Source organism: Lissotriton helveticus, chromosome 2_2, assembly GCF_964261635.1.
Source record: "Lissotriton helveticus chromosome 2_2, aLisHel1.1, whole genome shotgun sequence".
NCBI classification, from domain to species: domain Eukaryota; kingdom Metazoa; phylum Chordata; class Amphibia; order Caudata; family Salamandridae; genus Lissotriton; species Lissotriton helveticus.
In genome coordinates this window covers 176,876,495-176,903,595 of record NC_136060.1, presented here as the reverse complement: position 1 = coordinate 176,903,595, position 27,101 = coordinate 176,876,495, and the positions used below count along the sequence as shown (strand labels likewise).

The window sequence follows — 27,101 nt, the reverse complement described above, 5'->3', positions numbered from 1 at the left end:
TCTCTGCAGAAGGTGTGTGGTGATCCCAGCGTAGAGTGCGCTGCCGTAGTCTTATCTGCTGGTGATTAGAACCTGTGTGACGGTACGCCTGGGATTCAGGCAAAGCCATTTGAAGACTTTTCATAACATGCAAAGTCCACCACTAGGATGACTTGGGACCTGGCGTTTCTGACCTTCTTCAGTACTTGTAGGAGAGGCAGCGATAGACAGGCCTACAGGAGTCCCGAGCTTCACTCTGGATGGAAGGTTTTTTCCCGAAAGAGTGCTCCCTTGTAAATTCCAACACATAAAAGTGTTGAGATTACGCAGTTGCAGTGGTGGGAGGTATAGAGCGAGCTAGGGCTCTCCCGATTGATGGAAGAAGCCCTGTGCGAACTCCGAGTGCAACTGCCTTTCGTGATCTCCTAAGCGTCGGTGGCTGAGTTTGTCTGCCATGGCATTTAGAGATCTCACCATGTGGTTTACCACCATGGAAATTCCCTGGCGGTCCAGCCACTTATACAGGTGCAGTGCCTCCAGGAACAGAGCACAAGACCCCATGCAGTACCACATGGAGGTGATGTTGTCTGTCAGCACCTGCTTGAGCCTTTCTTTGATGGTGGGCAGGAGGAAGGCCTTCAAAGCCAACCAAAATGCCCTCAACTCCAACAAACTGATGTGGAGTCGAGGCTCTGTCGGAGATCAGAGGCCAGAAGCATCTGATCTCCAACTCTCCCAGATGGCCATCACAACCCAGTAGTGAATCATCAGTGACCACCGTTAGCTCTGGGTGGTTTAAGGAGTGGGAACGGCCACTGCCTCATTTGTGGTCCAGCAGCCTCCACTGTAAGACTTTTGCGGTCTCCTCTGAAATCTGGATACAATCTGACAGATTACCCTGACATTGCACTCACTCTGATTTGAGGTCCAATTGCAGAGCCCGCATGTGCCACCTGGTATGAATGGCCAACAGGATGCCTGCAACAATCCCAGCAGCTTCAAATTCATTCATAATGAGATCCAGGATAGAGGATGAAACATGAGGATCATAGACAAAATATCTTGAACTTTCCGCTATGGAGAAAACGCATGGAACCGTACCGTACCCAGAATAGTTCAGCTGAGCAAGAGCATATGCAAAGGAGTCAGGTGTATCTTCGGCATGTTGACAGTAAACTCCGGCGATGTTAGGAGGTTTGTTGTCATCTGGAGGTGGTTGATGACTGCCTGGGGTGACCCCACCTTCAGCAGTCAGTCATCAAGGTAGGTGAAGACTGGCACCCGTGAAGGTGTGATGCAATCACTTTTTTGAACACCCGAGGGGGACTGGTGAGGCCAGAGGGAGCACTGCAAACCAACAATGCTTGTGGCTCACTGTGAACAGCAGGTAGAACCTCTGGGCCTGCAGGACGGGATACAGAAATAAGCATCCTGCAGGTCCAATGCCACAATCCAGTCACCGGAGTCTAAGGCAGACAGAGTCTTAAGCTAGGGATAGCATCTTGAATTTGCCCTTCTGCAGGAAGGTGTTAAGTGAGAAGATCTAAAATAGGACGAAGGACTGCCTCCTTCTTCAGTACCATGAAGTAGCCGGAGTTAGTTCCTGCTGCCGAGATCAGAACCCTATCTACGGCCCCTTTGGCCAAAAGGGCCTGCAGTTCCTGTTGCAAGATGTACATGTGATGGTGAAAGGTGTGGCAGAGTAGAAAGAATTGGGAGGGCATAGCCCTGATATAGAATTTGCAGGACTCAAATCTCTAAAATGATGGCCTGCCACTATTGGAGGAAAGATCAGATTTTGCCTCCAACACGTTGGCTGTGTGCCGGTAAGGACACACTAAAGCAGTTTTGAGGTTGTGGATGCTGGAGGGATGTGGTACTGAGCAACATCTTGTCCCTCCTGTCCTGTGCAGTCTCTAGGAGGCACAGTCTCAGCACAAAAGGGGTGAAAGGCTTGACGGGCTGAAGATGGGAGCTGGCATTGGCAAAACTGAAAAGACCAACTATAGCCATGGAGAGGGGGGAGACTGTTGGAGTTGTCTGGTGGGGGCAGAAAGACCCAAGGAACCAGCTATACTCATACCCTCCTTAAACTGTTCCAGGGCTAAATCCACTTTTTTGCCAAAGATGTGAGAGCTGTCAAACGGCATGACCATCAGAGATGCTTGGACATCACTGAAAAGGTCCATAGACCTCATCCAGAAGTTGCACTTTAGTGCCACACTGTTACTCATTGCACGGACTAAGCAGACGTTCATGTCCAAGCCAGAACAAAAATGTAGCATTTTGCTTTGTCGCAATCATCTCATCCTGAATAGCTTGAGTAAGGGCTGCCAGAAGGTTGTCTGATACCGCCGGTAAAACTTGTGCCGGCATTTCCCGAACTGCATGGGAGTAGGGGCCTAGAAGACGACTGCCATTCACTGATCTCAAAGCAAGACTCGTGGAGGAGAAAATCAGCTTGCCAAATATTTCTATCCTTTTTGACTCCTGGTGGGGATGACATTGGGTTCAGTCTTATGGGTGGATGCCTCAACCACCTAACTCTCTGGCACTGGATGTTGAGTAAGAAAGTCTGGGTTATTTGATGCAGGACAATGTAAACAAGCAATCTGCCCTGTTGACAGGTGGGCCTGAACATGGTCTCACCTCAAAGGGTATTTGTGAGAACCTCATTAAACAGTAGTAGAGATTCTTTTGGAGCCTGACCTGGCTGAAGAATCTCAGTTAAGAAATTAGTTTTCAATTGTATATTGGGGAGCTGTTGGTCTAAAACATCTGCCACCTGTGAATGAGGCACCATCTACCAGCGCACAGTAATACTGCTTTAATGCCTGATGCCTGGGAAATATTCACAAGGTGAGGAATCTGCAGTTAGAAGTATCCACCAGAAACTTTTTTTCGTGTACATGGGAAGGTCAACCATCTCTGACCGCTTCATTCTGTATCATGTAGTGTAGGTTCTTGCTATGGGTGGTTGGGGCAGATGGATGGTTTTAGCAAGTGGAAGGTTCTACACTAGAATTTTGAATAGTTTGGCCTAATAAACAAGTATGCGCATTTAAGTCATTACACCTCAACTGCATTATTATAGACAGATATTACACAAAGTAATATAATACAGCCTAATCCAACCATAAAGAGGTGTACCCACTATAATGCAAAAGCAATCAGTAAATCACAAACAATGGAATTTCCTGTTGGACTTTTACATCCATAGGCCCATCAGCTTTGCAGCCGAGTAAGTCTTTTAGGATCTCTTCAGTCCAACACGACGTAAACTTCTCACCAAGCTGTATCGTTCTGCTAGAGAGGAGAAGCCGCAGTCACACAACAAAAGTTTAGAGACATGGAATGCTCATTTGGTCCCGCCATTGACGCTGCAGGACTGGGAACATTGTTGCCAAATCACGGGGGCCCTTACTTCTAATGGTATGCTTCGCATAATCCATTTTAAGTATCTACACTAAGCGTACTATACTCCACATAAGCTATTCAAGTATGGGCTTTGTGACACTGACACATGTAAGAGATGTGGAGTTGCAGATGCCGACTTTTGGTACTTGTCCTGGGAGTGTCAAAGAGTGGCGCAGTTTTGGGAGGGAGTGATTTGCGCACTGTCCACAATGGTTAATCTGGAATTGCAGTGTTCACCACATGTATGCTTGCTGGGATTAGTGCCTACTGTGAAGGGGGCCGCAGGTAAACTGGTGAAAGGGGCTTTACTCATGGCCAAGAGGCGTGTGGCAATGACGTGGGAGAGCACGGCTACGCCGAGGACTACACAATAGCTCCAGGATCTGGCGGGTTGCCGGGATCAGTTGGTGTTATATGCGGAAGAGCTCCCCTCTTCCTCTAGACCTAACGATATATGTCGAACCACTATTACAATACCTGCGATCTGTAGTGCAGGCTGAGCCCCCAGGTAATGCAGAATGCTGAATGTATAATAGATATTTTGATAAGCATGATACCCTGTTACACTTTGCAGATTTTGGTCACACTGTAACTGATGGATATGTATGCCATCGCCACGAGTTGTTAAATTGTTCATTCCATTTATATGTGCTCATTGATGATCTTGCTGTACACTGCATATGCTCAATTAAAAAGTTTTATTAAAAGAATAAAAAGCGTTCCAGCAAACAGTGTCACATTTGCATGGTCAGGTTACTATCTGTGATGTACCTTTAAAATAATAATTGCGCCTCTCATCTCTTTTGGCGCAGCTATCATTACCTGCAATACTTTATCATTATTTTTTTAACTATTGGACACCTGCCACTGGACCCTCAGATGTAGACTTTCACACCTTATGGAGCAGGGAAGCCAAGTAGCAGGAGAGGTTCTAGCATTGAACCATAAGCTTAAGATCTTTGTCTGTCCACATCTCCCGACCTGTAAACATTACAAGGACTTTACTGTCCAAACAAAGGTTAGGGTATGAGTATGGGAACACAGAGTACCACTTTGCTTCGATTATGAAAGCATGTAAATACAGGCATGGGCAAGTATCTCCGCTCAGTGAAATTGAGCTAACATACTTGTTGAAAGTGAGTAATCTTGAACTGAAAATGTGCAATGAAATGTATGGAAAAGAAGCATTGATTGGATAAGAAATGTATTTTCCTTCAGGGCCAGGCTGTTGGTTCTCTCCACCCTCCCAGATCCTGTTAGTAAGTCTCCATTGCCACTCTAGACTGGTTCCTGGACTCTTGGCTCTTGTGCCTGTGACAACTATCCTTCGTGTGCTCTATACAGGCTAAGCTCACAGTAGCAAAACCTGTTGCATTAATTTTCTGGACCATTGATTATTGTTTTATGCAGGGGACATTTTTCCCCTCATTCCTGAGCTCTTAACATTTTTAATTGAAATTCCAATAATCACTATAGTTTGAATCATTAGTGTATAATTCATGTTTGCCCACTCACGTTCTACTCAACCTCCTACACATTCTGTACATATATAATATACATTTTTTTTTTTTACATACCTTGCAGCGGAACATCAATGCTCACATGGGCCCGCTCCTGCAACGAGCTGCAAGCAACAGCTTTGGCATTCTTCCGTTCCGCCATAATCTGCCAAAAGAGAGAACATTTAGTTGTAAAACAGTGGACTATAAAAAATATGCCGGGACCAGGGAAAAAAACATGGAAGACTGATTTTTTATAACAAGGTGACTGACTGGTACCAGCATATTAACCTCCTTATGAAGGTGGGAAAACAAAATGCTTTAAACCGGAAACATTTACCTTGAATCTCTCCTCAGAGATTTGTGTTATTAATATTAAAGTAGTCTGTTAAAAACATGCACTCAATCACCCACCTACATAAAGTATAACGAAGTAGGTCATGGCATGAAAACATTAACTTGGGTTTTTATCCTTTTCCAATTCCTTGATAGCACTATACAGGCATAAGCTGTTCTGTCTTCTTGTTCAAGCCTCCAAGGGCTTGATGAGATGAGACAGTTTCTAATGGTAAATGCAGCCTGATAATAATTGAGCTGTAATGGCAGGCCTCTGACGTGCTGTCTTTATTGTATATTGAGTGGACTGCTAGCACTGCTGTCAATACTGGCTCGCTGGGTTGACCGTAGGGAGATGAGATGCATCTTCTCAAGGGTAGACACATAAGGGCAAAGCAAAGATTGATAGTGTCAAGAGTCCAGCCCGGCAAAGTATCAGGGAAGACTTTCCAACACGCAGGAAAGAGACCTATCCGAACAAGAAACTGAACCTTAGGCACACATGTGCGCGTGTCTGCTACTTCTGAGAGTTACTCTCCGAGGCTGAACTAACAGTTAAAGTACTGTTGGAGAAGGCAAGTTCAACTTCCTGCATGAAAGAAGGGTCTGCCAAAGGACATGCAAGAGATTTACACATATAACCATAGGAGGATAGTGGCAAAGCAAAGTACAGCTCAACTCTAAGGAATCACATAAGTCTGTCCTCTTTAAGGACATGCCTAATGAAGTCCTCATCAGCATACTTGTAGAGCAGGCATTTATGTACAAAGGGTGCAGGCTAATGATGGCAAAGCACCAACAACTGCTCACGTTAGCCGGTCTGTGACCGAATAGTAACCAATGATCTTGGCTTCGAGCCAGAACCTCTGCAAGATACATTCCATTATCCTTGTGTCCAGTAAAAATCCAGGACCAATTCCTCCACTCATCCTACTCAAACTACCTGGGCAACCCATAAATATGCTATTCAATGTATGGATAGAATAGCTTCGCGAGCGTGTATCCTCGTCTTTGAAGTTATCTTCTCTGGCCCTCTTTCTGGTCTGTGAGCAGCAGAACTGGATTTCCAGAAAAGTCTCAATGAATATCTGTTTAACAAGCCAAGGCGGCATAACCTCTGCACTTGCAAAAAAAGCATCTAAAGGCTATTCAGTTTGCAGTATAGTTATAACATTGCTATGCAACATTATGGCTTCATGTACATGATTTCATGCAACTCTACTATTATCAATTAGCGTAATGTAGCGCTGTTTTCTGAGCAACAGGAATTTAAAGACAGCATTATTTTACCTGGTCAAATACCGTTTTCTGAGCGGAATTTAAAGACATCAGTATTTTACCAGGTCATAAGGGAGGCCCCAGGAACGGTCTACCAGGTTTATTGGTGAAGGTAACTTATCAATACATTGCAACTAAAGCTGGCAGACCACTGATGGAAATGTAACTTAGTGGGGGCATTTAAACTTAGTTCAGCTTCAAAGAACACTGTAATCATCATGTCATGAAAATATGCTGGGACAATATGGCTTAACGGCCACAGCGGCCGACTTTGAAGCTGGGGAACCAGGTTTGAGTCTGGCGGGAGGCTCACAAATCCTGCGATTCTGGGCACATCACTTAATTTCCCCGTGCCTTAAAAAAATAAATGGGCAACTGATGCTCACGTAAAACAATCTGATACCTCCGGGTCGAGTTTGCGTTATATAAAACTGCAACAACAAAAAAAGTATGTGCTTTAGAAGTCTGGTCACAGTTCTGCTGATCTTGAAGCCCATATTATTTTGTGAGGCAACGTCTGTTGCTCAACAGATATATATTTAGTTATTAGTTGATCAGCCTTGGACCCTTCTCCTTGGACGCTGTTAACCTCAACTGCGGAGTTCCACAAGTATCCTCAGCCTCACTCTGTTCAAGCCTACATGACCCCACTGACCATCATTATCCACCCCCATGTAATCAAAATCATATACTATGCTGACGACACCCAGCTCTTACTCTTCCTATCCGACAAGACGCCAAACACCCTGACCAATTTCTTCTCCTACATGACCGAAATCATCTAATGAATAAAAATTAACTACCTCAAGCTCAATACAAACAAGTTGAAAGTAGAAACGCTGGCAAAGAAGCCTCGCTCTGGTCCTCCACCTGGTGCCCTGCCAAACTCGGACCCACATCCCTCCCAGCAACCCATTCAAAGAACCTTGGAATAGTAATCGACAGCCAACTCACCAGGAACGGCCAAGTAAATGCAATCTCTGTCTCCTGCTTCAACACACTCAAGATGCTCAAAAAGATCTTCAAATTGTTCCCCACCAACACTTTCAGAACCGTCACCCAAGCCCTCATCACCAGCAAGCTGCATCTATGGCAATACACTCTACGCTGCAATCAACGCTCAAATGATAAGAAGACTCACCCTCTACATCCCACCCAGCACTGACATCACCACGCACCTCAAAGAGCTCCACTGGCTCCCAACAACTCATGCGCACATATAAAGCCTTACACAAAACTGGCCCATGTGTCTGAACAACTGCATAAACTTTCACAAATCAACCAGACACCTCCGCTCAGTACGCAGAACCAGATCTGGCAATCGAGCCTTCCCCTACCTCGCTCCTAAAGCCAGGAAGGACATGCACATCAGAGCGAGCGCTTCAGTTCTTTCATTTCACAAGAAACTGAAGACCTGGCTCTTCCCTAAGCCTGGACCCTGACTCGGCCCACACAGCTCCTGCTTCAGCGCCATGATACCTTTCCGGGTGAGTTCTGCGTTATACGAATACACAAAATAATATTAATAAACAATATTTTTAACAACAGGCTATGGGATGTAAATCTATGTGCTATAGATGTATATATGTACATGGTATTTATATCACACTATCCCAAATGAACTTCAAAGTGCCTTTGGCACTGCACTGATGCATGCCTTTTTTGGCAAGGTCAGCCTTGTGGATATGGCAGTCTAAGCAGAGAGAGATTTATGGGATTTTTCTTGCAGGTTGAAAAGTCAAGAATAGTTATGAGAAGTCACTTTCAGTGAGTCCATCCAAGCATTTTTTCTTATACTCCTTGTATTTTTATTTTTGGGGAGAGCGAGCACGTGTTTCAGCTGATTTTAATCTATTTCCAGGTTTACAGTTCAAAGTTCTATCCTGCAGGTGTTGAGCTCTGGTCCTGTCTTTGAACTTCATTCTACGTTTAGTTGGGAGACAGTGAAGACTCAATGTCAGTGCAATATGTTGTGAGGATGAAGGAGCAGAGTAACCCATCTGGCCTATTTTGGACCCAGAATAAGTTTCAGAGGTTTTTATCCGCTCCAGTACAAATCATGTCAAATCCAGTAGCGGAGGAGCCACCACTAGTCAAAAGTAAAAGAATAATAGGATGAGAACCCTTCTGCTAAAAAAATGTTGATTAACCAACACGTTAGAAAGGTCGTGGAAGTTGAGACAACAGATCACAGTTTCTACCCAATAGGGAGGAGGCCAGCATCCACAGTAAGACTCCATCTCCCAAAACCCCCCACAAATGAAGCATTATCTTCCTGTTGTCGCAGTGTAATGCTTTTATGAAGATCAGCCCCTGCTCGAGTGCTCCTGTCTTTAAGACATGTTGGCACATTATAAATCCTATACAACACAGCGATCAAATGTCTCTTCTAAAAGCACATCACTAAGATCGAACAAAGACCATTAGAAAAGCCACATGTCTTTGCGGGCTACCATTGTGGATTGAATGCTAACCACCATTTGAGGTCCTTGCGCAGTCTAACATGACACCTCTTACATGGTGCATGCTGGTGCCAGGGACACCATCACCCCGTTGATCTTTTCAATGTCTTTAGAGCAGGGCAGTGGGTCATTGAGCACAAAAGAATTGCGGTAGTCGATATTTGAGTCGTCACTTGACATTCGCAAATGTCATGGTATGGAACGCTCGTCCGCCATAAGAAAAAGATAATTTAAATCCATTAACAGCAACCAATATGTTTGTAGACATGCCATAATAGGTCTCCGTGCACAGGATTAGCTTCAAATCATTAACTGTGACATGCAGGCAGGTAGATGACATTTGTTCTCCACATCTAAACGGTCATCCTGAAAGGAAATATTTCATGTTTAATGTTGCAATGAACACTTCCTACCGACAATAATAATTAGAAGGCCAGCAACTAATTTGTATTATAAATTAGTGAGCTGCATAACAAAATATTGACGTCCTACTGCACCATTCACAGCAGCTCCCCAAATACTTGCGTAGACTACACCCCCCCTCTGTTAGAAGTCTGAATTGTTTACACTGCCGAGGGGACAACAGGCTATTTTGCCTTGGTCATGGGCGTAGGTTCAGGTGGGGTGTTTGGGGTGTTACACCCACCTAAAAAAATTATTCTGTTGTAAATGGTTGGGTACAATTGTTTCGTCGGGTATGGTAAAATGCCTGTCGGGTGTCAGAGATTTGTATGTGCCCACGCTGACAAAAAAAAACACACACACACACACACTCATCTCGGTTTTGAAGGCTTTAAAAAATGTTGATTAATTTGAAAAATGTTGTGCTTTAAGTGCCTCTAACAATATGCCCTACTCTCTCTTTCTCCCGCCCCTTCAGACCCTCTTCTGTCCTGCTTCTCATATATTGTTGTTTAACAAAATATCCCCATATATTGTTGTTTAACAAAATATCCCAGCATGACTGTTGAGAAGTCTGCACCCCCACCCCCATGCTACGGGTCAATGGAGATGGTGGAGAGGTGCTATGCAGATGCACATAACATGAAATACATAGCATGCTTCAAGAGACATTATGTCCTCACCTTAGAACAGATCTCGTGCAGACTGGTTGCGATGGCTTTCGCTGGCGTGTCACAACGGAACACATGACATTTCAAGATCCGGGTGTCTCTGTCCCTCGCCACATACGCAAAGTCCCTGCAAAACACAACACATCCAGAGTTAGAACCGGTGTGATTCACCAAGCCATCTTTTCCAGTTCACATTAATTAATCCAGCAAGCAATTAATCTGGCGGCTTTAGGGGGAGGGAGGAGGGTGGGAGATCCGTGTCAGGACCAAAAATGAAAAGGACATCAAATATTTACTGAAATGACACCGGAGAAATCAATGGTGCAGAACAGCATCGACATTAATTGAATATGCATGAATCAAGACGAACAGGTCGTTCAGATATCTTAATTCATGGCATAAATAAAACCCACAATCTTCGAGTACAAATGAAACAGGAGACGCATGGTTGATCATCGTTTAGTACCAAAGAAGTGAAGGTGCTAGGGAGGTTGATAGTCACGGAGAATCACATACAGCGTTTGACTTACAGTAATGTAAGAAAACCTCTATATCTGGAAGTATATGGAAAGTCGAACATGTTTCATGTGCTACTAAGGGAAAGGAGCAAAGGTCAGGAATATGGTCCTAGAGTGAAGAAACACAAGTGTGCTTAAAACTGTGAACTGGGCTTTTAACATTCGAAAATAGTGAGCAATAAACAAGTACACCCCTAAATTCACTACCCTTCAGAATCATGCTGTATAAAACAAACATGGAACTATACTGTCTCGTTAATTACCCCACTCCTTAAATTAATTCAATTTAAATACACATATATATTAACTGGGGATATATCGAAAACTTCACATGACAACTGACTCCAATTCCAAAACAAACCTGCCTAATGTGGGTTCTCACCTTTTTCTAACTGAAAATAGGAGGGGCTTGAAAAGGGCACCCCCTCCTATTTGCCAGTCCAAAAAGGATGCGTGAATGGTGTGGGACCGCTACTACGATTACAAAGCATTGATCGGTTGCTGATCCGCAAACTGAAGTTGTAACTGGTTTGCAAAAGGACAGTCGTCTGTTTTGCAGCTTCCCCTTTGGAAACCATACCACAGGATCTCAGGGGGAGCAGACAGTGGTCCAGCACACCACTGCTTGCTAACCTTGATGTTTTCTCGAACTGGAGTTTTTTAAGCAGCATTTGTTCCTTCAATGGCCACAGTCTGCTGCTTTTTTTTTTTAACCAAACATATTCAACTGCAGGGGTGGTGGTCTGCTGTCCCTTTCAGGCAAACACTGGGGGTCTTTATATTATTACCTGCATCGCTAACATCCATTAGGCAGGTCAAGTTGCAGCTCCTACTAGGCAATTGGGTTGCGAACAATTAGTACATAGATCCCATCACTAATTGCATTGACACTCACTGACCAGTTGAAGGACAACTGTACATCACTAGTTTATGAATGGGATTTTTTTTTACAACTGTTTTGCTTCCTTTGGTTGGAGAGGACCTATAGTGTTGGTCCTGAAATGTAGGTGCCTTCACCACCTTCTCCACCCGGGACGCTCGGATATCTGCGATTAAGAGCTGGTTCTTGACAGCAGGCAGGAAGCCAGTCTTAACTACCAGAATCGCCTACTTGGTTGCGAACTGCAACAGTGAGTCCATCTTTACCCTGGCTGTACTAGCACAGATATGATATTCTTTGAGTTTTTCTCTTGAGTAAAGGCTACAAGAAGATCCCTGTGTGAAACAGCCATTAACTTACTAGGTAGGCAATTGTGTGCACATCCTGGCTCAGGAGTGGATCCCTTTCAACTATAGCAGCTACGAGATAAAGCCATCCATTCTGCAGTGACATGTTCTGCTTCTTGTACCTTCCTCAAAAAGAGAGGACAACCTAAAGAACATTTTTCCGCCACTGTACAAGAAACTATGCATACACTAATTACCTAAAAAACAAGAGTAGCTCATGAGTTGACCACCAGCCTTTTGGAATTTTAAATGATTGTTTTGTTTGTTATGATTTTTGTACAACTTTATGGCTAGGTAAGCTGCTGGGTTCTGATCAACCTAAAAATAACATTGCTAAAAAGCAAACATGTTTTTAGTTTCAAAAAGCACACATTGCCAGCCATAGTAGTCCCTGGCACTAAGGTAATCTACTTTTCATGAAGTTGTGCTTGCTCCTTGTGAAAGGGAAAATGCAACATTCGCAGTGGTCAGCCAATGCCCCACGCTCTGTGCTCCAATGGGCTGCAGGTAAATGTGTCTGATACAATAACAGACCAATGTATGAAAAAGGCTGGCTGAAAGATTCGAACATCAAGTATACTATAATTACAGTTTAGAAAAAGCAAAAGGTCTTGGCTAGCGCCAGACCTAAAATGCACTGGCAAGGTCACTAGGTCTTGCTTGCATTGAATCCGGACTGAAAATGTAAAAACGTCTACTGCAGTGAAAAAACATTAAAAAAACAAGCATTGGCATAGCCAATAGGTCTCGCTTTTGGGACCTTCTAAGTATTTAGTTATGCAGCACAATATCCCTGGTGCAACCACATCAACTGTTGCGTTGCTAAACACTTATAAGGTCCCAAAGGCGAGACCTATTGGCTATGCCAATGCTTGGTGTGGTTGTGTGTGTGGTTGCATGTGTGTGGTTGTGTGTGTGTGTGGTTATGTGTGTGTGGTTATGTGTGTGTGGTTATGTGTGTGTGGTTATGTGTGTGTGGTTATGTGTGTGTGGTTATGTGTGTGTGGTTATGTGTGTGTGGTTATGTGTGTGTGGTTATGTGTGTGTGTGTGGTTATGTGTGTGTGTGTGGTTATGTGTGTGTGGTGTTGTGTGTGGTTGTGTGTGTGTGGTTGTGTGTGTGTGTGGTTGTGTGTGTGTGTGGATGTGTGTGTGTGTGGTTGTGTGTGTGTGTGGATGTGTGGTTGTGGGGGGGTGTGGATGTGTGGTTGTGGGGGTGTGTGGATGTGTGGTTGTGGGGGTGTGTGGATGTGTGGTTGTGGGGGGGTGTGTGGATGTGGGGGGGGTGGATGTGTGGTTGTGGGGGGGGTGGATGTGTGGTTGTGGGGGGGGGTGTGGTTGTGGGGGGGGGGTGTGGTTGTGTGTGTGGTTGTGTGTATGGTTTTGTGTGTGGTTTGTGTGTGTGCTTGTGTGTGTGCTTGTGTGTGTGCTTGTGTGTGTGGTGTGTATGTGTGGTTGTGTATGTGTGCTTGTGTGTGTGTGTGTGGTTGTGTGGTTGTGTGTGTGTGGTTGTGTGTGTGTGGTTGTGTGGTTGTGTGTGTGTGGTTGTGTGTGTGTGGTTGTGTGGTTGTGTGTGTGTGGTTGTGTGTGTGTGGTTGTGTGTGTGGTTGTGTGTGTGGTTGTGTGTGTGGTTGTGTGTGTGGTTGTGTGTGTGTGTGGGTGTGTGTGTGGTTGTGTGTGTGGTTGTGTGTGTGTGTGTGGTTGTGTGTGGTTGTGTGTGTGGTGGTGTGTGGTTGTGCGTGTGTGGTTGTGCGTGTGGTTGTGCATGGTTGTGTGTGTGGTTGTGTGTGTGGTTTGTGTGTGTGCTTGTGTGTGCTTGTGTGTGTGGTTGTGTGTGTGGTTGTGTGTGTGGTTGTGTGTGTGGTTGTGTGTGTGGTTGCGTGTGTGGTTGCGTGTGTGGTTGCGTGTGTGGTTGTGCGTGTGTGGTTGTGCGTGTGTGGTTGTGCGTGTGTGGTTGTGCGTGTGTGGTTGTGCGTGTGTGGTTGTGTGGTTGTGCGTGTGTGGTTGTGCGTGTGTGGTTGTGCGTGTGTGGTTGTGCGTGTGGTTGTGTGTGTGGTTGTGTGTGTGCTTGTGTGTGTGCTTGTGTGTGTGGTTTGTGTGTGGGCTTGTGTGTGGTGTGTGTGTTGTGTGTGTGTGGTTGTGTGTGTGGCATGCGCTAGGTCAGGCGAGACCTAAAAAACGAGCGTTTCTTTATACCGTACCTCTATGAACTAAAGCATTTAATAGGAGATGATTCAGTGTACTTCTGAAATGTACAATGGTATCCTGTGCGATGCAATGCCAGCACTACATAGGAGTTACAACGAATGAGCATTTGCAAGGGCGTCGTGAACCCCCAGCTACAGTGGGGGTGGAGCTATTTATGGGCATCTTCTGTCTGCAGCTTGGCAGACAAATACTCATAATTAAAGTTAAAGGAAAATGTGCGGATAGAAAAGCGAAGGACGGACAGAAGGTGAAAAGGGATGATGGGTAAAAGGATGAGTGATTGGGAGAAAGAATGGGTGAGTCGATGAGTAAAAGGATGCAGTGGTGGGTGAGACGGTGTGTGCCCGTGTGGATGGGGTAAAGGATGCGTGGGTGGGTGAAAGGGTGGATAGGTGCACGGATGCATAGGTGGGTGAAAGGCTGGATGGGTGAAAGAATGAGTGGGTGAGTGAAATAGTGGATAGGTGAAAGGGTGCATAGGTGGGTGAAAGGCTGGACGAAATGGATGGGTGAGAAGGAAGCATGTGTGGGTGAATGAATGGATGGATAGAGAAAGACTGAATGACGGATGAAAGAATGAAAGGCTGACAGAATGCAGAGATTAAATGGTGGATATCAGAAGATAGATGGAAGAATGAAAGAATAGATGCTTGGATGTAAAAGACAATGGAGCTCTTCTAGAAAGGGTCAGGCTCATTTGATTTGCTCGACTGGTGCAATCTGAGCTTTGGTTAAAAGTGGAGATATTAAAATTTTCTGGCAACTCCCTTGCTTATAAGGACATCTGTTTGCCTAAACTACATGCCATGGTGCTCAGGCAGTAACTAACATAAATGCTATGTCCTACTGACAATCCTAATCTATAAAGCAGGAAGGCACGAACTAGTGACTGAAGGCTATTGGCTGGTCTTTCACATACTGGGCTCTCTGATCCTATAGTGAGGATGCAAACAGGATTATTACTCGACACTGAGGGACACTCTGCATGACTATGCTCAATAAGGTTCCAATTGTTATTACTGCTGCCACTGGGCACCATGAATTGCATGGTTGATTTACTTGTCATGGTTGAGGATTTGGAACAAGTATGTGAGCGCGTGGCCAAGATGGAATACTGGTAAGTTATGTTTCCCGTATCACTTGTCCAAAAATGGCACGCCATGGCAGCTATCCTGAAGAGGCAGGTGCTGATGGCACTGTGTGCGGCGGGTACATTGCAAGATGGCTGGCAGAGGACTGAGAGGATTCTCTGGCAACAGGAGGTTACAATTTCTGTACTACGACAGAGTACCGACGGAGAGTGGGGCTCCCTTCCCTGAGTTGTAACCAGGTTGAGGTGGGTTAGCTTGTCCTACAAATTTGGACAAGTTCTATGCTGATACTAGCTGCCAACTGTTTGAGGAAAAGCAAACACATTAAAGCATCCAATTTATTACTAAATATGTTAACTTTGGCAAAGAATGTGATACGTACTAATGCTGATGACTGATACTGTAGTCCACTCGTACCAGTAAACTGTTCCCTGACCCTAGAAACTCTCCAAGAACTCTGATAGAGCTTTGAAGGCTCACAGTCAAACATCCAGATTAAAGGCTACGTCTGTTCCCACAGACAGTCCTCAAATAGCATTATTGGGCCTCTCCTGCCCCATGTCATTGTTCCTTTCTCTGCAACATGGATGGATGGATGGATGCTTCACTTGTTCCCGGAGCGGAAAAGTTAAGACCGCATTCATAGGAAGAGAGGGGGGTGGTACTGCACCAGCCGCACAAAGGACCAATAGAAGGCAGAATGCGAGAGGAAGATGTGAGTAGGACCCATGAGGAACAGAAGGATCGAGTGTTTCTGGCGGAGCTGGTCACTTATCATCAGACATGAAAGTAATGATGAACTGTGTTGCAGACTGGCTCAATGTACATACATTTTCAGCCTCCGAAACTACTATTCCCACTTAGGATTCAGTAGAGAGGCTTTCTTTCCTTTGAAGATGTATTGTCACCATGAGTCAAATTCCCCACGGGAACCAGCTCACATCTGCTGCAGGCAATGAAGTGCTTCAGTGGTGCGACGGGAAGCAGCACAGACTGCTGTTGCCAGTTCGCTGCATAAGAAAGTTCCCAAGTAATTCTGTTACCTATTGATTCTTTTCTGGTAACTCTGGTTCATTTTTTCCCGTGGACCTCCGTGAGAGCTATAACATTTTGGGCTTGCTTAGTCCTAAGTAGCACAATAGAGCTGTCAAGATTCTGCCACTTGTTCAGGATCACCGACTGTGTCCACGTGTTACTGTTAACCTTGACAATGGCTCTAGGTCACGAAGGTGAATGGTCGTGGTTGACAGCATAGACTTAACTTCGTCATCTGATTTGAAATTTCTTGGAACCGAGCTGTCAGAATAAACCCACTATTGAAAGACCCATTTCTATCCAACCCGCACACGGAAGCGGAAGCTGGAGGACAGGCCCCAAAAAGACAAAGTCACCATCTTCCTCTTGGTTGAGATCTCGTCACAGCAATGATGGGCACTGCTGGGGCTGGGCTGGAGGACAGGCCCCAAAAAGACAAATTCACTATCTTCCTCTTGGTTGAGATCTCGTCACAGCAATGATGGGCACTGCTGGGGCTGGGCTGGAGGACAGGCCCCAAAAAGACAAATTCACCATCTTCCTCTTGGTTGAGATCTCTTCATAGCAATGATGGGCACTGCTGGGGCTGGGCTGGAGGACAGGCCCCAAAAAGACAAATTCACCATCTTCCTCTTGGTTGAGATCTCTTCATAGCAATGATGGGCACTGCTGGGGCTGGGCTGGAGGACAGGCCCCAAAAAGACAAATTCACCATCTTCCTCTTGGTTGAGATCTCGTCACAGCAATGATGGGCACTGCTGGGGCTGGGCTGGAGGACAGGCCCCAAAAAGACAAATTCACCATCTTCCTCTTGGTTGAGATCTCGTCACAGCAATGATGGGCACTGCTGGGGCTGGGCTGGAGGACAGGCCCCAAAAAGACAAATTTACCATCTTCCTCTTGGTTGAGATCTCTTCATAGCAATGATGGGCACTGCAACTATTTTGAAACGCTGCTGCTGCAGGAGCCACAGTCGCGCATTGACATATGTTTAAGTGGATTGGATGTGGGATCATCACCTTCCAAGGCCGAAAGCACAAATGACATCTTGTGCCACACATTTGGCCATTACTGCTGCGTATCTGGCAACCAACTCTGTCCACCACAGGTTTGAAAAAGGTAATAGATAGTGGCTTTTTTATTCTGTGTGGCAATTGCACCAGAACTCTCTGCTGGTGAGGGCCCGTGTAACAACATGCGAGCCCTCTTCTGCTGACACTATAAATTCTTCCTACTAAATTCCACTTTTCTCAATCATTTGGCTATTCACATTTCTAAGTCAGCAGCTCTTATTTTCCATGCATCAAAGCCTTATGACTTAAGTGCATTGTAAAACCATTGCAAGCTTGCAAGCGCACTGCTCTTTGGTGACGCAAGGTGCTTTGGAGGCCTTTTAGGAGAGAAACAACATTCATATTTAAAATACAACATGTGCCATTAAACTGATCACCACCACCTTCCCCGAGTACGAAATATGCAGAACTACTGTCAGTCATTGACTGCTGGCTCGGCAGCTAAAATATCCATTCGTATTAATTCAAAAGGCAGCAGAAACCCATCAACTACCCCGCAATATGGCGATCTATTCCTGTTAATTGCTATTTACCTCGATCAATATTGTCCCTCCGGGACTTGTAAACAAACGTGATGTATGTGTTCGCTGAAGCAATGGGAGGCATTCTGCGACACATACCCTCACACAGGCACTTTGCATGCAGGAACAGGCACTCTGAAAGGATGAGACACTCGGATTCACTCTCTTGTGGCGGTGGACAGAGGTGTTTTCATTCCGATTACTACTAGAGAAGCAAATGTTATTTATATGCAAACTAAACACAATCATCTGCTGCGAATGATATAGCGTCCTATGTGGGGATCAGATGGCCGACACCCCACCCCCCCCACCCCCCGCTCTGTTGCTATTTGCTTTTTACAAATAAGTAAACTCCGTTTCTGAGAGCAGGAGCATTTTGTTAGGACAGATATGTTATAAAGCTGTTGTACATACGATTCTGTTAAATATAAAAGAGACATGGTCCAATAAAAACGTGAACCTGACGAGCACGCTTTTAAGCGTCTTCTTCATGGACTTTAAACAAAGCACTGGTCACTGAGCAGGTAACGTGCTTTAGAGAGACTCTCACAAACCGGTAAGTCGACCCCTCGCCCCATTTCAAGAGTTTGGGCTCTCTATGGTCATGGTCACAGTGCTTACTTTGTAAAATATGTTCCAGGGCCCTCGTCATTTGGCTACCGTCGGTTGCACCGCCCATTGCATCCGTCAGCACTCCCAATGACAGTATCAAACTAAGTCCTAACCATCACACCCGTACAAATGTGACAAAGACTATTCCAGGCCCCTCAAGATATGAAAATGGATTGGGTGGCAGATATGAATCATTTTTAATGTATAATGAATTGATAACCAACTGTTGTGCTTGTTTCCTAATTAGACAAACAGCACCACCATGTGGCTGACTGTTAAGAGTACTGGTGTTGACAATTAAGTGCTGGTGCCAAGCAACGGAAACCACCGGCTCAAATTAAGCACTGGATGGAAGTGGCAGGCTGTCTATGGTAATGAAACTGGCATGCACACAGAAGGCAACTATGTTGAGTCAAAACCAAGGAGAAAACAAAAAGACTCAAAAATCTATTTTCACTGAAGAGCTAACGATGGCCTGCCATTCTAATCTGAATTTTCAGAGAACTGAGCTAATGCCTAGTGCTCTACTCTTGAAGTGGTACTGTGCTCTGCTCTCAAATTGGCGTTGACCGCATGAACCCAGGGCCAGCTAGCCAAGCATTATGCTATCAGCGAACTGTGCACCCAACATGACACATTAAAAAAACAAGCACAAGAAACAACGCTCCGATGTACTGATTGCTCTTGCGGCACAGCTTAAGTGTAATCAAAATAAAAAGCAGATAGCAAACTTCAAGGCCCAGAATTAAGAATAGGTCCAACCAGGCTTTAAAACAGGAATTTTAACGGTCTATGCTGAATGAAAGGACAGCCATCAGAGTGACAGGATTCACGAAAAAAATTAGGAATCACCATTTCCCTCTTCAGCCAAGTGGTGTCTGGTGACACTATTTGACATATACTGATTTTGGTGTAAACATAAAGGTACAGTAAGAAATAAGAAATCCTTTTTAAATTGTGTTTCACAAAGAAACGTCACTTTTAAGTAATAACTGAGGTATTATTTGTTGACAGATTCCCTTTTCATTATCAACTACTAAATCTACACACAGACGCGCACCAGCCCAGCAGCAGTACCAGGGCAATAATTTTCAGTGCTACAGGAAAATAACATTTTGCCTACTGAAGTGCTCCATAAACAGCAAAAATTATCTTTTTCAGCCCTTTTGTCATAATTTGGGACCACCGCTAGGTGATAGTCTAAGGCGTAGGGCTTACTTCAACTTATAGAAGCGCACTGAAAGCTGAAGAAACTGCCATAACAGATTAACATCAGAAAAGCCCAGGCATACCCAGCATGAGCTTCCGATGTGTCCCTAAACATTCGGTGGCCCACAACTCAGCCCTAAATATAGAGGGATGGAAAGAATAACCTACTGTGGATGTACGTGAGGTAAGGATGGCAGAAGTCAGTTGGCAACAGGTGAAGAGTTTGAGGCACTGGACTAAGAGTACCGGGGTACTACAGTGCGTAACTTTTAGTTATTTATTAGGAATATTTATATAGTGTGGACCTTGCCAAAAAGTTGGTGGAGCTCTTTACAATTATTAAGAAATGAAATGAAGACAACAGGGAGTCCTAGTACCAGAATATACACCACAAAAGTAACTTAGAGCAGCAATTCATACAGGTGGGCCGAGAGCAGTAACGGTAATGAGAATTCATAAAGAGATCATTATACTTTTATCCGTAAGACTTGAATAGGTAGGTCTTCAGGCTTCTTTGGAAAGAAAGCAGACAACAAGTGGGTCTTCAGGCTTCTTCGGAAAGAAATATGGCAATAGGCAGGTCTTCAGGTTTCTTCAGAAAGAAAGAAGGCAATAGGTGGGTCTTCAGGCTTCTTTGGAAAGAAAGCAGACAATAGGCTTCAGGCTTCTTTGGAAAGAAAGCAGACAATATGTAGGTCTTCAGGCTCATTCGGAAAGAAAGCAGGCAATAGCTAGGTCTTCAGGCTTCTTCTGAAAGAAAGCAGACAATGGGCAGGTCTTCAGGCTTCTTCAGAAAGAAAGCAGACAATGGGCAGGTCTTCAGGCTTCTTCAGAAAGAAAGAAGGCAATAGGCAGGTCTTCAGGCTTCTTCAGAAAGAAAGAAGGCAATAGGCAGGTCTTCAGGCTTCTTCGGAAAGAAAGCAGGAAATAGGTAAGTCTGCAGGCATCTTCTCAAAGAAAGCAGACAATAGGTAGGTCTTCAGGCTTCTTCGGAAACAAAACCGGCTAGGTCTTCAGGCATTTTCTGAAAGAAAGCAGGCAATAAGTAGACAATAGCAGACAAAAGGTAGGTCTTCAGGCTTCTTTGGAAAGAAAGAAGGCGGCAATAGGCAGGTCTTCAGGCTTATTCTGAAAGAAAGCAGACAATAAGTAGACAATAGCAGACAAAAGGTAGGTCTTCAGGCTTCTTTGGAAAGAAAGAAGGCGGCAATAAGCAGGTCTTCAGGCCTCTTCGGAAAGAAAGCAGGCAATAGGTAAGTCTTTAGGCTTCTTCGGAAGAGAGCAGACAATAGGTAGGTCTTCAGTCTTCTGCGGAAGGAAATCAGGCAATAGGTAGGTCTTCAGGCTTCGTCGGAAAGAAACTAATCTGATATCTTCAGGTAGACTGTTCCAGAGTTTAGGAGCCAGACAAGTGCTTGGTTCAATGCTATTGTTTTTCTTACTTCTGGTATCTCTAGCATCAGATAACAGAAAGAATCAGATGCCGGTAAACTCCTCCCTCTTACCCCTAGCACCAAAAGGAGTTTGTGGAACACAATGATGAGTATGACCCAAGCTCAGAATCCTTTGGGTATGGATATTAAATAGTATATTGTCCGCCGTTAGCGGCGGAGAGCTTTCCTAACTGTGCACAGCTATGCAGGGAAGAGTAAAGAAGAGTTTAACAGATGCTGAGGGAAGTATGGGACATAATCTCCGATTTTGTTTCGTTGATAGCAGCTGGAGGTCCTACAATTTCCAATAGCATCAAAAGATCTTTCCAAGACCATGTACTGCTGGGACGCTCCTGTGATCACAAAATACTGTCATCAGCAAAACATAAACAATGGACACCAGGTGGATCGAAAATTAACAGAAAGGGGAATACTGTAAACACTAGGGGAAGTAGTGTGGCAATATGGCGAACCCCATAGTTCTTTGAACTTCTGTCTTTGAAATATACCTAATTGGCCAGAGTTAAATATAGGGGCCGAAATGTCTTGAGCCTGTATGGAGTGGCTTTCCACAAGATGAAGGATGCTCATGCAAGGTGGAGGCCAGAGTAGTCCACTATGATCAAGGTTGATGACAGATTTAATGGGTATAACCCAGCAAGTGGCTTGAAATCAGACAGTCAGAATTCTATCTCCGATGAGCACCAATGGCGTACTATCGCAAACCATATGGTAATGAAAGCTTTGGGGAGCACTGATTCTGAAAGACGTGAAGAAAGCTTAGAGCTGACCATAAGGGTTTGTACAACAGCATCATTTGTTTCTGTGAGGTAGTGAGGTAACGTTTCTAGCCATTGTGAAACTGTGGACACCAAGTATTTAACCACAGGACAGTATTTGGGTGCATACCAGACTTGCTCTACAAAGGTTTAGAGGGTAAGAATCTCAGGTCAGGACAGGCGCTAGACCAACCAGCAGGCTATCTGTAGTATTCAGAGGTGGACAGATTGTGGGTCCAGTAGAGGCCGGGAGGCAGCTGGGAAAGCTCCTGATGTAGCAGGAGTGTGCTGAATCGGATTCTCCTAAAGTACCCAAAGCCAAATTGTTTGCTGATCCATAAACTGGCAGAGATCACTAAAAAGAGAGCAAAGTGGACAGGTTGTAAATGGAATAATTAAGAGACCCTTGTACGTTTATTTGTGTGCTTAGAAAGTACACTACCACCAGGAGTTAAGATAATTAAGATTGCAAAGATACAGAGATATAAAAGAAAAACACTTTTCAAGTTCACCAAGAGAGCAAAACACTTCCTAAGAGAAAGTTAATAAAGCATGTGTTTGGAAACATATGAATCTAATGAGTGCTTTGATTTTGTTTTTCTTACAGTAGTGAGAAAATTCAAGGCATGAGGCACTACATACAAACTGTTAATCTACAATTAAATAATGAGAAATCATAATAGCTACAATAAGAGTTCCTCCTCAACTCGGATTAATTATTAAATGTTTTGTCAAGGAAATCTATGAAGATTTATGGCCAGCAGTAGATTCCATCATTCAGGGTGTGTCAATTGTTAAACCCGGTATGACTCCCACATATTTAGAAAATCATCTCAAATACATAAGAGTACAAGACTACAAGTAGTGACACAATGGATACCTCAGTTCTTCCCCAACTTGAGAGGCTTAGGGCAACCACTGCTCCCGAATATGCACCCATATTTGCCTGGCATTCATACACATAGAGAGTCACCTTGAGAAAAAGATCACAACTCTAGTTCTACCTAAAAGTACACATTTTCTCAAATCGTCTACAGCAGAATAACTAATCGTGGTAAATGTACTGACTGCTTTGGCCAAGGTGAATGTTCACTATCAGGGCGAGGAACTATCCCTCTGCACATGTTCTTGTAAGGAGCTCCGTCCTTGAGGCACACAAATATGGCCTTGTGCATATGTTGTTGTGTACTGTCCCACCAGGCATAGCATGCTGGGTGGAACAGAGAGTCTGCTTGCAGTGGCATGCTCTGGCTATCTCTAACCACCAATATCAGGCCCGTCACTGACCAGAGAGACAGTTTGCTTGAAGTGGCACACTCAGACTATCTCTAACCACCAACATCAGGACCGTCACTGACCAGAGGGATAGATAGTCTGCTTGCAGTGGCTCTCTAGTCTATCTCTAACCACTAACATTAGGCTTGCCACTGACGAGCATCAGGCACGTCACTGACCAGAGAGAAGTCTGCTTGCAGTGGCACGCTCAGACTATCTCTAGCCACCAGCATCAGGCCCGTCACTGACCATCATCAGGCAGCTCACTGACAAGACAGTCTGTTTGCAGTTGAAAGCTCGGACTATCTCTAAACACCGACATCAGACAAGTCACTGACCAGAGGGATAGATAGTCTGCTTGCAGTGGCTCTCTAGTCTATCTCTAACCACTAACATTAGGCTTGCCACTGACGAGCATCAGGCACGTCACTGACCAGAGAGAAGTCTGCTTGCAGTGGCACGCTCAGACTATCTCTAGCCACCAGCATCAGGCCCGTCACTGACCATCATCAGGCAGCTCACTGACAAGACAGTCTGCAGTTGAAAGCTCGGACTATCTCTAAACACCGACATCAGACCCGTCACTGACCAGAGGGATAGATAGTGTGCTTGCAGTGGCAAGCTCGGACTATCTCTAAACACCGAAATCAGACCCGTCATTGACCAGAGGGATAGATAGTCTGCTTGCAGCGGCACGCTCAGACTATATCTAGCCACCAGCATCAGGCCCGTCACTGACCAGAGCGATGGAGACGCAATCAGCAAGAGCCTCTCACCTTGACTCTTTGACACCATTATCATACACCCACTGCTCAACGATGATGACATTGTCAATCATGTAACAGATCCAGAGATATCCTTATATGTTTGAATCCAATGCCCTACACCTCACTGTGGACAGGTTACACTACAAAATGAACTAGAATGGCATCTCAGGGTGATTCAGACTCCAGTCTGAGATTAATTTATTTATTTAGCGATTTATAAAGCGCCTGGTGACCCGGAGGCATCCCCGCGCTAATGATACAAGTGGAGACCAGAGGGCGAAGGGGAGCTTATTTGGGGAAAAGCAGAGTTTTCTGTTTTTTACGGAAGAGGAGGTGGCAGGGTTCCAGTCGCAGGCAGCGTAATACATTAGAGTTAAGAGGAAGGGGCAGATTGAGATAATAGTCAGTAAGAGTTATGTGGCTATACTGATGGCAGGCTCTGTTCTTTTCCAACGCCAACAGCTTAATATGCAAAACACAGATGCAGTGCTAAATATTTATTTTTTTAAGTGCCAGGGCTCTCGTCAGGAGTCCACTGCAACTTGCACCACACATTGTCCCTCCCAGCGCTGCCAATGGCATTACCAACACAATAACTAATTATCATGTAAGTGTGACAAGTCAGCCTATTCCAGGCCCCGAAAGCTATAAGAATGGCTTGAGCGTCAGTCAAAAGTAATTTTAATGTGTATTAAATTAATAAACAACTGTTGTTGGGCTCATCTTTAAATTAGACAAAGCCACTAAAAGAAAGGTCTGCACATGACAACATTTTGGGTGGATAGATCAGCAATGCACCCGAATGCTACTGGAGAATTGTGAGCAGGCAATTAAACTGAAGTTGTAGATTATCCAGGAGGTCCTAACGGTAGGACAGCAGCCGCTGAGCTCGGATTTAGTGACCGGTCATAGCTCCTGTGTTGCACAGTTGGTATTTGCCGCGGCAGAGTTCCCCTTCTCCATTGAAAAATCCAAGAAATAAGGTGCTTCCCTACAAGGCACTGCGACACGTTGCTGAGCACGGAATTTGCATACAAAAGTGCTTAATAACCCCGAGGTGACATTTTAAGAACTAGCTGGCAAAGCGCTGCAAGCCTGCTGACGCCAGCCTTCTTCTGCCTCGCGCAGGCTGCGGTCTCGCGCAACCCCTGCAACATGTTCAGCTAATTCTCCGGCGCACGGAGAACCCATAAACCTAATTATGACGATTAGAAGCTGCTACAGTTAGACCAAGCCAACGTCGCTGCATTCGGGCGCTTGAATGAATAGGTTCGGAAGGCACCGCGAGACTGGGATTGCACAGTGAGAGTTTGGCTCCGAAGCAAGAATGCCCATTGTACATCAGACCGCTGCACAGTATCAACATACCGGGCGCCCTCTGAAGCCAGGAAACAGAGCCCAGCATCGTTTGTCCCAAGCCACACATCTCTACGCCTTCTTCCTTTACACCCTCCTGTGACGATCTGAGTTCCAAGAGTGAGCACGAGTGGTCCCAGTTCTGCGAGCACGCGCAGACCCCCAGTGCAGCAGCTGGCATGCATGGGCAACTCCAAAGGCTAGTACCAGAGGAGAACCTAACATCACTGTTCATCCTCCTCTCAGTTACTGATAGATCTTTCAAGTGTTGTGAACTCTGCAATCTAACACAAAGTCCTTGTTTGATAAACACTTGCCTCGTTTTTGAGCTACCCTTTAAATTGTTGGGGTATTCTGGTTTGTAATTCAAGTAGGAATTGTCAATAGTATGACAGAGCTAGAGTTTGGTACACGTCTAGATCTTTATTTAAAAAACAGATTAATAGATAATAAAAATGATCATCAACTAAACAAACCAGAAGGTCATAGCACCCCGAGACCAGGAAACGACCCAAAATGTTATGATAGACTCAGCCTCCTGGTGCCACAGGCACAACAATAATCAAAATGGTGGTCCGCGTTAACAATGAAGACGTGTTGATCCTATACAAAACAAGGTCACCAGTAGACTGGGCTGTGCACAAGTTTAGAGAAGTAATTTCTAACTCGCATCATTTCTCTAGTGCACAAGAAGAAGTCTCCCGAGCCTGGCAGGTCCCTTGTAACACACAGATTAGGTTTCTTCACAACTATGACTTCAAAGGCGAATGGCTGGAACTGTGTCTCTAGAGTGTTCTCAGCTAAATAAAAGCTATATGTTTCAAAGCTGCAGAGATTAAGGTTTGAAACCACCCAAATCCCACCATTTTAAGGAATGAACAGAACCACTTCCTTGATGGTTGTGAGGGGCTATTCTAATTGAGGTACAAGTAATCTGACATCAAAGGTTGGGACAAATATAGTCTTTGCCAGTTCTCAAAAACATTTGGGGTTTATAACACAAAATGGCCAATACCCAAGATGCTCTTAGGAATGGAGGGTGCTCTAGTGTTCCTAAGGGCCCACTGACACCCTAGATAGTGTCCTGCACCACGCAAAACAAGGTGGAAATTCTGAAGGGAAACATTTGACATATAGATAGCTTGGCATTCTTGGGTAAAACCCTTCAGAGGTCAGAGCTATCCAAGGTTTGCAATATTTTGAGAAATGTAATATTTTTGCTTCTCATAAATCTGAATTGCACTCAGGCTGTAGACAGCCTTGCTTACACGTTCTGTGTGCTGTTTAGGATGTTGTTTGATCTCCAAGTATCAATTGATACAGCTATGTTCTCGTGGTTGACGGAATGGCGACATCCTAGCAGACACCTTTAGAAGCACTGTGCGCTTTCAAGACATGTTTCTAGATTACTTTAATTAAGGATGGAAAACTACGATTGAAATGGAGAGTGTCACAGAGGCTGTACTTACCTCCCACAAACTTTAATCTACACATGCAACCGCTGAGGGTTCAAATCGCGGACATGATATAAGCGCAAACCGCTCCATAGATGACAACCACCGATACAAAAGTGTGTCAAGAGAAAGTGGTGCATTGTTGGGGAGTGGTCTACAGACTGTAGTAGCTGTAAGTCTGCAAATCATCAGAGCCCCAAAAGAACGGCTCCTTTTTGTTTAACAACTGCCAACTTCCCCTCCCAGTGTAGACGGATCTCAGTTTGGCTTAGGACTTTCCAATGAACCTCCAATCATAAAAGAACCTGAGAGCAAAGAAAGCATCAGGTACATTTCTGACTGCACTTGCAGTGTAAAACAAAACCCCCAGCCCAAAGGGGTGATCCGGATGCTTTGAGTCAGGCATTAGCTATGTTATGGATAGACGGGAGGCGTGCTGTGATGGTAAGTATCGTTTACCACGCATGCGAAACAATGCATTACAACAGGGTCATTACAAC

At 44.8% G+C, this 27,101-nt stretch overlaps 1 protein-coding gene across 10 annotated transcripts in view; it reads right to left on the bottom strand.

Moving 5' to 3' along the window:
- APBB2 (amyloid beta precursor protein binding family B member 2) overlaps positions 1 to 27,101 on the bottom strand; it is a 1,314,926-nt gene that overhangs the window by 79,787 nt on the left and 1,208,038 nt on the right. For all 10 annotated transcript variants that reach the window (XM_078678261.1, XM_078678265.1, XM_078678264.1 and 7 more), the window contains 2 exons: positions 10,057 to 10,171; positions 4,974 to 5,061 (listed from right to left, as the gene is read on the bottom strand). In XM_078678261.1, the coding sequence (XP_078534387.1) occupies positions 4,974 to 5,061; positions 10,057 to 10,171 (203 nt within the window). The remainder of the gene's footprint in view (positions 1 to 4,973; positions 5,062 to 10,056; positions 10,172 to 27,101) is intronic.